General features: G+C 37.7%; 1 protein-coding gene across 11 annotated transcripts in view; it reads left to right on the plus strand.

The window, feature by feature from the left end:
* The window catches only part of MLIP (muscular LMNA interacting protein), a 247,595-nt gene that overhangs the window by 114,173 nt on the left and 120,273 nt on the right, over positions 1-13,149 (plus strand). For all 11 annotated transcript variants that reach the window (XM_045057659.1, XM_045057666.1, XM_045057658.1 and 8 more), the window contains exon 3: positions 2,117-2,509. In XM_045057659.1, the coding sequence (XP_044913594.1) occupies positions 2,117-2,509 (393 nt within the window). The remainder of the gene's footprint in view (positions 1-2,116; positions 2,510-13,149) is intronic.

Consider the following 13,149-nt stretch of genomic DNA (forward strand, 5'->3'; position numbering starts at 1 on the left):
ATAGTTATGGTATCCTTTGTTATAGGTGCTATGAGCATGTGAGATGACTGTGGACATATATATTAATCTTGGTTGCAAACTTCCAGAGCTTCCTCAGACATTGATATTTATTTGCTGATTGCACTGAAATGCACACAACTATATCTTTAGAATATTCAAGATTTTTCTTCCTATTTTTTAAATAGTTCAATATTATAATAGGGCAGGCTAAATAACCCCTTGATAATTTATATATTCAACCACTGTTTACTGAATGCATTATGTGTTTGGTGCAGTGGATTCTGAATTAATAAAGTCAACTCCTGTAACTCATTATTGGGAAGGCATACAATAAACAAAGTGAAAAGCATATAATGAAATCTCAGATAATGATAAAGCTGTACAAAAGTACATCAAACTAAAGGACTAGAGAATGATGGACTATGGGGAAGGGAATTATTTTAGATCACTAATAAGGTTTTCGAAGACTAGTTCAATTTTTGCCATCTTTTTAGTTATTGTTACTTTTTATAATAAGCAATCTGTCTCTGAATCCTTAATTTTCTTAAAAGTTTATTTATTGTGATAAAGAGAGAGAGCGAGCAGGGGAGGAGCAGAGAGAGAGGGAGAGAGAATCTCAAGCAGGCTCTGCACTGTCAGCATGGAGCCCACCTTGGGGCTCGATCCCACAAACCGTGAGATCATGACCTGAGCTGACAATCAAGAGTCAGATGCTTAACTGTCTGAGCCACCCAGGCGCTCCTGAATCCTTTTATATTTAATTTAAACTTCTTTCTAATTTGGCTTTTTATTATTGTATAGCATTATAATTTAATATGTGAAATGACCATTGTCAGAGAAATCCTAATCAGAAGCAATTTACGTTTATCTTGACTAAATCATCATCAGCTAAGAAATGTACAGTGGGTATATAAAATCACCTTTTTAGTTACATATAATCAGTAGTTTGACTTCTATTTTTACACATATGATATATATGCATATAATAGCACATGTTAAGTTTACTACCACAGTTGAAATTTCATTTATTTTAGTTTATTTAGTGTCTTCTTTATTATTTTTTATTCTGCAGTAATTTTAGACCTAAAGAAATGTTGCAAAGAAAAGGATAGTAACCACAGCATGGTTATCAAAGCCAAGAAAATAAACGTTGGGTCTTTTAAATACAATCTTAATGTACAGTACAGTTATCATTTTAGAAAAAGATGCTTGATAGTTTGATAAAGCTATCGTACTTTGGTCTTGTAAACCCTCTCTGTACTCATAAAAAAATTGGATGGGAAAAGATTAGAATTACAAAATAAAATAGTGGTGAAAAATACTTTGTACTAAAAATACTTTTTTTTCCTGGTGTCTGATTCTTGAGTTCCTCCCAGTTAGTTTAGATTGTTTTGTTTGAATACCTACGCATTTTGTTCTAGTTTTATTTTTCCTCTCAGACTTTCAGAGAGATTTGTACTATTTTAGGAACTTTCAGTGGGGTTTCCTTTCTCTCTGACTTATACAGGTTTTGCCTGACCATTAACTAAACACTTGACCAACGCCCATTTGTTTCATGAATGCCTTCATGGGAAACATTGCTATCTCTATTTCTTTTTAAGAAATTATATCATGATTTATTTTAAAGCAGGTTTACTTGATATTGATTCTGAGCTTGAAGTTGTTTGGGCTTGGACTAGGACAGACAACCGGGCTAGTAAAAGTAGGCCATTAACTTCAGGGGTGCCTGGGTGGCTCAGTTGATTAAGTGTCCGACTTCAGCTTGGGTCATGATCTCATGGTTTGTGGCTCAAGCCCCGCACTGGGCTCTGTGCTGACAACTCAGAGCCTGGAATCTCCTTCAGATTCTGTGTCTACCTCTCGGCCCCTCCTGAGTTTGTGCTCTATCTCTGTCTCTCTCTCTCAAAAATAAAAATAAACATTAAAATTTTTTTTGAAAAAAAGTAAGCCATTAATTTCAATCCAGTCTCTCCTAAGTCAACCTGATTTTTAAATATATTCCTAAAAATTCTAGTCTTTGGAAATCATAAGCAGGTTAAACTTTTAAGAGTACAGGCAAAAAAGAAGCCAGTGTCAAACTAATGTCAATGCTTTTATGTCTCTACATTAATTACAGTCTGATTCCAATGAGTACTTGACCTTGAATGCTGGGAGCCAACGGGAGAGAGACCAAGGAACATTGATTTATCCTTCAGAGGTCAGTGAAAATATTTCACAAGGAAGGGGACTCAAAGCAAACGAACTTCAAGGAATGCAGCAAAGTGACCTCTTTAAAGCTGAATATGTCTTTGTTGTGGACTCGGAAGGGGAAGATGAATCTACCAGTGGAAAAGGTGAACAAGGCCCCCCTGGAGGGATGGGCACCACAGCTTCTCGGCCCAAGTCTCTTGCAATTTCCTCCACTCTGGCCTCTGATGTGGTACGTCCCAAAACACGGGGGACAGACCTCCAGGCCCCATCACATCCTGAAATGTCTCATGGGATTGCCCCTCCGCAAAAGCATGGGCAGGTAGGTTTTTCTTCTTGTCATAGAATAAAAGAAAATGTTTACATACTCTTTATCCTAGGCTGTCTGCAAAGGCCTTCCTGTTTGAAGCAAATAAAACTCTCAAAGAGAAAAGATACTAAAAAACCAAAATCCCAAGATCATAAATCATCAGAGTAAATATAGATAATTAATTCATAAGACAAAAAAGATTATATAATTGTACTGCGAGTTGGCTGAAGAGAAAATGTAAAATATTCAGCTGGAGTGGATCTGGGGGAATGTTATCTCTTACTTTTGAATAATTCTTGGAAGAGGTTGATATTGGGACTTTCTTAGGAGACAGTGCTGGGTTAGCTGGCTGCATCCAAAAGCATACTTCAGATAGGAGAAAGATCCTGTGGGAAGACATCAATTGAATATCAGATGTAGACACATTACTTTTAAACTGCTGAAAGAGTAGTAAAAGGACAGGCTAGGAAAAAAGAGTGTGTAAGAAAAAAGAAATCTCACCTGTGTGTCTTATGGAGAGAATCTGTTGTAGTCCTGGAACCCACACCAGTGCAGGGCTTGCCTCAGCGAAATGGGGAGAAGATTCCACCCCAAAACTTAGCAGCAAAATTGAAGAGTTCCTTTAAGATGGAGAACCTATTTAAGATCCATTTCTGTGATGGGCAGGAAAGAAAGGAGGTGGATAGAGAGGGATTTTGAAGGGAAAAATATGAAGGATTTGCCATTGGCTGGCTAATTGTTATAATGAAATTATAAAATGGTTTTGACAAGGCCTAGGTAGAATGTCAGGAATGCAAAGGCTGGCTTTGGGAGTGGATAGTGGATGCAAAGTTCTCTTTTGTAAAGCAGGAGTCAGTATCATGATGTCCTATTTAGGATCTGTTAGACAAGGCACTTGCAAGCATCTCAAAGTAGTTAGGAGAACATTTTTATTGGTGAGTTGGCCCTTTGGGGCTGATAGGACCTATGCATAATTGTAGAGTAGGCATCTTATTTGGGTGTCACCCTATCTTCATTTCTGCAGCTTTCACTGACTTTCTGATGCTTAATTTATGTCACTTTTAAGTATCCAGTATCCTTAGGCTACTCTTTCATGGTAGAAGACTCTCACTAGGGTACCCCCATCTTGGTCTACTGGACTAAAACATTTATGTCCTCTCAAAATTTATTCTCAATGATTGGAAATGTTCTAATTATATAACTAAACATATTCTCAGTAAGCAGTGTTAGGCTTAAACATTTCTTTCTTGCCTCGGGAAAGATGATGGAATCACCAAGTTGTAGACATGGGGGCTCTCATAGTCAGGGGAGGGTAATTTTATCTGGCCCCTGTGAAGAAGAACATAAAGGCATGATGATAAAAAATAGAAGAAAACAAAGAAAATATTCTTAATGAAGCAATTTTTGGATTTTTGATTCACTCCTTCCCCCAGTTGTTAGGTTTTCTCCCCCTGAGTTGGTCATTTAAGTTGTTTTTATGTGATCAAATATATATAAGTCAAACTAGAGACTGGATACATATCTTGGGATCTTTTTTCCAAAATATATTATTTTGCAGTAGGTTATAGTTCATGTTATCAAAGCTCCTAATGAAAAGGCAAAGTTCAACCTAATTCACTAGTAGTGGCTGAAAATTATGGTTACCACTAATGGAGGAATAGTAGACCTTGAAAAGTTTGGGAATAGCCATTGTTCCTGTTTCGATTTCCTATAATAATCCATTTGAGTGATGAATAGTAGAACATCATCAAGTAAAAATAAGATGAAATAAGGTAACTGTTACCCACAAGTGTTTACATCATTTACAATGACCCAGGCACCAAAGAAGGCATTCAGAATTTTAATGTAGTCAGTAGTAGGAACAACAACTCTAAAGAATATCCTGGTTGGATTACTTCATGCCAACAACATCAATTTTTCAATCAGAAATGTAGCCATTTAAGTGAATTAACTGGTAAAAACGAATCCATGTATAGAACTGTCTACAAATTAGCACTATTAGCAACAATTTATTAAGCTATCCTAAAAAATGCCTTCAGTTCCTGGTTTGGCTTTTAACTTTTCAATAAACTAGCTTAGATGTCATTTTCTGTTCATATCTTGTACTTCTCTTCCTCAGTTCTTCTGAACTATCACAAAAGTACACACTTCATAGCTTTCCATCCCTGAGCCCCTGATTCCTCTTTGTAAAGCTTATTTCTTCCCCAGACCAATCTCCATTTTGGCCTGGGCTACTTAACACTAAGCTCAGCAGAAGGAGCACCTCTTCCACTTTCCATATATATTTTTGGCCTTTTTAGAAAATCTCTATTATAACTCCTTTTCACTGTGTTGTAATGACACATCATTTTTTCTTCCTCAGTAGGCAGAGAACAACTGAAGTCAAGCTCTATCTCATTTATTTCTGTGTTTCCAGCACTTACTACAGTGTCTTTCACATAGGTGAGGTTCAGTAAGGTGTGTAAAAGGAATAAATATTTAAGTATTCACAGCTTTGGAGTCCTTGCACAGATATTGACCCCTTCATGAAGTCAGCTTTGGTTCTCTGAGTCAGAATAAACTCTCCCTCAATATGATTCTGATAGCTTTTTCTTTTTGTCTTTTTTTCTTTTGGTACATCTTTTATAACAATTATCCTATTTCAGCATGTATTATAACTATTTAGGTGCATATCTTATCTCCCCTGGCAGATTGTAAAGTCTTTAGAGGTAAAAGTCCATGTTAAATCCATTTTTATTAAACATGTTGTTCCCTATAGTGATTATTATATTATCATGAATATAGTCAATATAAATATTGGGTTGAATATATTTATATCCCAAATACTTTCACTGAAGTGGCATGATTAAATAAAAGCACATTATTTAAAAAAAATCACTAGACAATTAAAAACTTTAAAGTGTAGGTCAAAAGTAAAAATGCTGTATAAAATAAGCAATTGAATTAAAATCCTCTCAAATAAAATTCAGAAAGAAAGAGTAATATTTTTGAGTGTTGACATCTTGAATGATGATATAAAAGTCTAAGAATCATCTTACCTAGGGATAGTATTAAGAGTTAACAGAGAAGTGAATATACACATAACAAACAGAGTGGTTTGGCCGAAAGACATATGATAAAGCCTGTAGCTGAGGCAAACAGTGGGAATTAAAAAAAGAACTTACAGAGTAAGCATTTTTCATTGACATATATGGGAAAAATCAAGGATGAACGAAATTTATAACCAGGGAAATTGGATGAATGTTGATATCATTAGTTAAGGGAAAAGTAATAGGTCTTGGGAAGGGATAGCAAGAGATAAGACATCTGATGCAGTTTGTGATGCCTTGGTGGCACAGCATGATTCCCTAAGAAGGAGCTGGAAGTATGAATCTGGAAAACAGAAGAGGAATGCGGGACTGGAGATTTTTGCTATATAAATTGATGAGGGTGGAGGTATTTACTCATGGAAAGAATGTAGAACAAAAAGACATACAAACCAGGAAAGGGGCGCCTGGGTGATTCAGTCAGTTGAGCGCCTGACTCTTGATTTCAGCTCAGGTCATGATCCTGGGGTTGTGGGATTGAGGCCTGCATTGGGCTTTGCTCTGAGCTTGGAGCCTGCTTCATATTCTCTCTCTCTCTCTCTCTCTCTCTCTCTCTCTCTCTCTCTCTCTCTCTCTCTCTTTCTCTCTGCCCCTTTTTCCCACTTGTGCTCTCTCTCTCTCTAAAACAAACAAGATACAAACCAGGAAATAGCAAAATGTGAAGGGTCTATGAAAGACTAGAAGCCAATGACAGGGACTGAGGGGACAAAGGGAGTTGCAGAAAGGGGTTTCATGCAATGAAATCTGGAGGGATGTTGAACAAAAAGAATAGCCTATAAACAACATCAAATCAATTAAAAAAATAAAATATTATAAATAATGCATGAGGAAAAATAAAATACAAAACAAGGTGAGATAAAGTAGGACCCTCAAGCCTATTAAATCTGGGAATCAGAGAGTCATTTGGTGACCTTAAGGAGAGCAGTATGAGGGGGGTGATAGGGACAGAAATGCAGCTAAGATAGGGATAGATGGTAAGGAAAGGAGACCATGTACTGGAGAGATGGTATGGGAAGGCAGGAACGACAGAGACATCATACTGGCCATGTTCCTCTGGACAGTTACTTGGAATCTTAAACCTTAGTTTCCTCATTCATAGAATAGGGTAATGATATCAACCTCCCTTGTGAAGATTAAATGAGATAATATATGTAATGTGCCTAGAACAGTGTCTGGCTCGTGGTATGTTCTCCACAAGTGATTTACTATATTTAAGAAGTTTGAGAGGGGCCCCTGGATGATGCAGTCAGTTAAGTATTCGACTTCTGCTCAGGTCATGATCTAGCAGGCAGGTTCATGAGTTCAAGCCCCATGTCAGGCTCTCTGCTGTCAGCACAGAGCCTGCTTCTGATCCTCTGTCCCCCTCTCTCTCTGCCCCTCCCTCACTTGCACTCTCTCTCTGTCTCTCTCAAAAGAAATAAAAAATAAAGAATTTGAGATGGCAGCGTGTTTGGGGGTTCAGGGTAAGGAACTTGTAAGGAGGCAGAGGTTTTATATTGGTTCAACTGTAGCTTGGGCGTAAGAACAAAGGAGAAGACATGGAAAATGAGGTCAAAAAACTGGCTGGGGTTAAATAAAGGTTGTTCTTACATAAAAGTGTGGGAAATTAGGACACTGGCATGCATATTTATTAAGTACCTAGATTTTATGGATCCATGGCAAAGAGATTACAACAAATTATTTGGCTAGGGCATTAGACATAGAAGCTTTCCTTATGCCCCCAGGCTTTAATCTGCTCTGTGCTGGCAGAACCCTTGAGATCCCCCAGTGGTAGCAGGTTGTTTCCTCTGGATGAGATCAATTGTGCCATTAGCCTAAGGGGCAGAGAAAGTACATTAGCGGAAAATCAAGTTGCTTTGACGATTCCAGCAGAAAGTTGATGGCTCCTATTAAGAGGAGTGTCTCCTGACTTGTTGATGTCAGAATTCAATTTTTTTCCTTGTTGGCGAAATAAAGACTGAACCGGATGTCAGAGTCCCTGTTCTCCCCTTCCTCTGCTCATCTTCACTAATCAGAGTCTAGAGCAGAGCACCTGAAAACAATGACAATGAAAAGGAACACGTTCTAGGAACAAGGGGAGATTCCGGGGGAGGATGCCTAGATCAGCCTGCACCATCAGGAAGGTTCACACTGTAGAAGCCCAATGTGAATGATGAATACAAGTTTTCTTGGCAGATACCTAGGGCCTGGACATTTCAGATAGTGCGAACAACCAGGGAAGTGCCAACTTACAAGAAGCGGGTAGAAGAAGACAAGGACTCTGAAAAGGACTCATCAGAAGACAGGAGATAAAGTAGGAGACAGTGATGAAATAAAAGCCACAGATAAAACAGCTTTAAAAAGGAGAGAGAGATAGGAGGTCAGATTCTATAGAGAAATCAGAAACGATAAGGCATTTGTTTTGCCCTAGTGCCTCTTGGGCATAGAAAAAAAAAATCACTGTAGACATTGGTGATAACAGTTCCTGTGGAAGAGTAGGGGATAAAAACTCTTTAGAGGTCACTGGGAAGTATGTTAGTTTTCTATTGCTGCATAACAGATGACCGTAAATTTCTTGGCTTTAATAAAATACCTATTTATTGTCTTAAGGTTTCCGTAGTCAGAAGTCTGTGCACAGCTGAACCGGTTCCTTGCTCAGGGCCTCCTGAGTTTGAAGTTAAGGGATCAGGCTGCCCTCTCATGTGGAGGCCCTGCAAGGGAAGGATCTGTTCCTCAACTCCCTCTTGTTATTGGCAGAATTATTTTCCTAGAGGCTGCAGAACTCATGGCAGCTTACTTCTTAAAGCTGACAATGAGAAAGCAAATCTCTGACACTGTAATCTCTAAACTTTTGGCCCTCTTTTAAAGAGCTCATTTGGGGCGCATCTGTGAAGCGTCTGACTCTTGGTTTCAACACAGGTCGTGATCTTATGGTTTGCCGAGTTCGAGTCCCACCATTGGACTTCATGCTGACAGTGCAGAGCCTCCTCGGGCTTCTCTGTCTCCCCCTCTGCTTCTGCCCCTCTCCCACTTACGCTGCCTCTGTCTCTCTCAAAATAAATTAATAAACTTAAAAAATTAAAGAGCTCACTTAATGAGGTCATGCTTACACAGGATAATCTGTTGGTTAACTTAAAGCCAGCTGACCAGGGACTTTAATTACATCTGAAAAATGCCTTCACCTTTGCCACGTTCTATTAGAAGCAAGTCATGGATTCTGCTCCTTTGAAAAGAGGCGGGGATAATAAAAGGGTGGGGCTCGTTAGGAAGTCTCTTTAAGGTGTGTTGGGTGAAGTGAGGAAATCAATACAGTGATTGTACGGTACAGGTGTCAGAAGAAAACAACATGGGTCTGAAATGAAGGGATCCACAGGATCCACAAAACTCTTGTTGCACGTGTGTGCACATGTTTTTATCAGTTAGCATTTGCTGCATAACAAACCAAGCAAAATGTAGTGTTTTCAAACAGCTAACATTTATTTGGCTCAAATATCTACAGGTCAGAAGTTTGGCTGTGTTCCGGTGGGTGGTTCTGCGTATCTGTGATAGGGTCAGCTAATCTTTGCTGTGGTTCACTTGTCTGCAATTGGCTGCTTGGTCAGCTGGTAGATGGTTAGCTGAGATGTGGTTTTGTATCCTCCGGTAGACCAGCCTGGGCGCATTCACGTCATGGTGATGTTCTGTCCTCAGCAAGCCAGTAAGCTCCAAGGCATTTGTGTCTTTCAAACCATTGCTTCTTGTGTCACATTTGCTAATGTTCCACTGGCCAAAACAAGTCTTAAGGCCAGTTGAGATGGAGGCGGGTGGGAAAGGAGGACTTTGCCTTTTTTATGAAAAGAGTAGAGAATCTGGAGCATTTTTATAATCTACCGCATAATATTTATTACTATGTTTTTAAAGTTTGGAAGCATTCTGCTTTATATTTATGAGACAAATGAGACAGCTAATAAAAAGGAAAAAGGATGGCTACGTAGCACAAGGGGCATAACTGATGAAATAAGATTCCAAAGAAGGCAAGAGCTGCTGTGATTCAGAGTACACAGGGAAAATTTACCTTTTAAACAATTGAAAAGTCAACATTTTCCCTTAGAAGGAAGGAGAAAGAATAAGAATAGATGTAGAAAACAATAGATTTTCCTGGTAATCTCAGTTTTCCTTGGAGAAAGTGAATCTAGGTCATCTATTGAGTACAACAAGAGGAGTGGTGAGAACAGGGTTTATGGAGAGTGTTAACTTTTGGAAGACCTGTTGTTCAGGGCAGGATGGGAAGCTGAGGACAAAACAAAAGAAAACAACAACAACAACAACAACAACAACAACAAAATACTGACAGGCACAGGGCCCAGTTGAGACTGTAAGACCTTAACTTTATGATGACAGTCTAAAGTGCCTTCTAGCTCATATGTGAGAGAAAGATGCCTTCCTCTGCACAGGTTCAGGGAATTCAGTTCCACTCTCAGCTGATATCTGCATAAGGGACAAGTTCCTAGGTCAAGTGCAGTGGCCCTGCCAATCAAAAAGGCTGTGTTATTTTTTATTTCTTTTTTTCTCCATTTTTTTTTACATTCCAGTATAATTAATGTACAGTGTTATATTAGTTTTGGGCGAGCAGTACAGTGATTCTACAATTCTATACATTATTCAGAGCTCATATGATAAGTGTACTCTTAATCTATTTCACCTATTTCACCCATTCCCCAGTCTCCCCAGCCCTACTTTCTCCCCTCTGGGGGAAATTTGTTCTCTGTAGTTCAGAGTCTGTTTTTTCTTTTTTATTATCTCTTTTTTGTTGTTGGTTTGTTTTGTTTCTTAAATTCCACGTATGAGTGAAATCACTTATTTCACTTAGCATTATACCCTCTAGATCCATCTATGTTGTTGCAAATGGCAAGATTTCATTCTTTTTTGTGGCTGAGTAATATTCGTGTGTGTGTGTGTGTGTGTGTGTGTGTGTGTGTGTGTGTGTACATACCACTTCTTCTCTATCCATTCATGTATCTATCAGTGGACATTTGGGCTGCTTCTATAATTTGGCTACTATAAATAATGCTGCAATAAACATAGACGTGCATTTATCTTTTGCATTTAGTGTTCTCATATTCTCTGGGTAAATAACCAGTAGTAGAATTACTGGATCATATGCTGGTTTTATTTTTAAGTTTTTGAGAGACTTTTATACTGTTTTCCACAGTGACTGCACCAGTTTGCATTCCTACCAACAGTGCATGAGAGTTTCTTTTTTTCCAGTCCTCGGCAACACTTCTTTTTTCTTGTGTTTTTGATTTTAGCCATTCTGACAGGTATGAGGTGATATGTTATGGTGGTTTTGATTTGAATTTCCATGATGATGAGTGATGTGGAGCATTTTTTCATACGTCTGGATGTGTTGGAGAAATATCTGTGTATGTCTTCTGCCCATTTTTAATTGACTTTTTTTTTGGTGTTGAGTTGTATAAGTTCTTTATATATATTTTCTGGATCATAACCCCCTATCAGATATATCATTTTCAATTATCTTCTCACATTCCATAGGCTGTTAGTTTTGTTGATTATTTCCTTTCCTTTGCAGAAGCTTTTTATTTTTATGTAGTCCCAATAGTTCATTTTTGCTTTTATTTCCCTTGCCTCAGGAGATACCTCTAGAAAAATGTTGCTATGGCCAATGCCAGGGTAATGACTACCTGTGCTCTCTTCTAGAATTTTCACGGTTTTGGGTCATTAATCCATTTTGAGTAAATTTTTGTGTAGGTGTAAGAAAGTGTCCAGTTTCATTCTTTTGCTTGTAGCTGTCCTGTTTTACAAACACGATTTGTTGAAGAGACTGTCTTTTTCCCATTTCACATTCTTGCCTCCTTTGTTGAAGATTAGCTGGTCATATAATTGTGAGTTAATTTCTGGGCTCTCTATCCTGTTCTTTTAGATTCATGTGTTTATTTTTGTGCCAGTGCCATACTGTTTTGAGTACTACTACTTTGTAGTATATCTTGATATCTGAGATTGTGATACTTCTAGTTTTGTTCTTTTTCAATATTGCTTTGGCTATTCAGGGTCTTTTGCGGTTCAATACAAATTTTAAGATTATTTGCTCTAGTTTTGTAAAACATGCTATTGGTATTTTGATAGGGATTGCATTAAATCTGTAGATTGTTTTGGGTAGCATAGACATTTAACAATATTTGTTCTTCTGACCCATGAGTGTGGAAGGTCTTTCCATTTCTTTGGGTCATCTGTTTCTTTTATCACTGTTTTGCAGTTTTCAGAGTACAGGTTTTTTCACCTCCTTGGTTAAGTTTATTCCTAGGTATCTTATTATTTTTGTTTTTTTATCCATTCCATTACTCTGTGTCTTTTGATTGGAGTGTTTAGTCCATTTACATACAAAATAATTATTGTTAGGTTCATACTCATTGCCATTTGTTACTTGTTTTATTGTTGTTTTCGTAATTCTTCTGTTTCTTTCTTCCCTTGCTCTCTGCTCTCATGGTTTGCTGGTGTTCTTTAGTGGTATGCTTGGATTCCTTTCTCTTTATTTTCTGTATATCTATTACCAGTTTTTGCTTTGTGGTTACCATTAGAATTATATATAACATCTAATACATATAGAGTCTGTATTAATTTGATGGTGGCTTAAGTTTGCACCCATTGCAAAAGCACTAAATTTCTACTTCTCTCCCCACCCCCACCCCACATCTTAGGTATATGGTGTCATACTTCACATCCCTTTTTCTGTTAATCCCTTGACTGCTTTTTATAGATATATTTAATTTTACTGCTTTTATCCTTCCAGCTTTTCTTACTCCTACTTATATCTTTCCTTTCCACTCAAAGAGTCCCCTTTATATTTCTTCTAAGGCTGGTTTAGTCGTAATGAATTCCTTTAACTTTTGTTTGTCTAGGAAACTCTATCTCTCTATCTATTCTGAATGATAGCTTTGCTGGATAGAATATCGTTAGTTGTAGGGTTTTATTTCCTTTCAGCACTTGGAATATATCATGCCACTCCTTTCTGGCCTGCAACATTTCTGCTGAAAAATCCACTGATAGCTTTATGGGGTCTCTCTCATACATAACTGTTTTATTTTCTCTTACTGCTTTTGAAATTCTCTCTTTATCACTACTTTTTGCCATTTTAATTACTATGTGTCTTGGTGTAGACCTCCTTGGGTTTTTTGGGGGTCTGTATCTCCTTGATCTGAATTTCTCTTTTCTCTCCCAGATCTGGGAAGTTTTCAGCTGTTATTTCTTCAAGTTAATTTTCTTTCTTCTTTTCTTTCTCTTCTCCTTCTGGGTTCCCTATAATGTGAATGTTATTATGCTTGATAGTGTCGCTGAGTTCCCTTAATCTATTTTCATTTATTGTTATTATTATTTTTTCTCTCTCTTGTTCAGCTTGATTGCTTTCCATTACTCTTCCTCCAGGTTGCTGATCTGTTCTTCTTACTTCTTCTTGTCCACTATTTATTCCCTCTAATGTACTTTCAATTATAGTTATTGAGTTCTTCATCTCTGATTGGTTACTGTTTATATTTTCTGTCTTTTTGTGGAGGGTCACAATGAGATCCTCCACTTTTTTCTCAAGTTCAGTGA

Source organism: Felis catus, chromosome B2, assembly GCF_018350175.1.
Source record: "Felis catus isolate Fca126 chromosome B2, F.catus_Fca126_mat1.0, whole genome shotgun sequence".
Taxonomy (NCBI): domain Eukaryota; kingdom Metazoa; phylum Chordata; class Mammalia; order Carnivora; family Felidae; genus Felis; species Felis catus.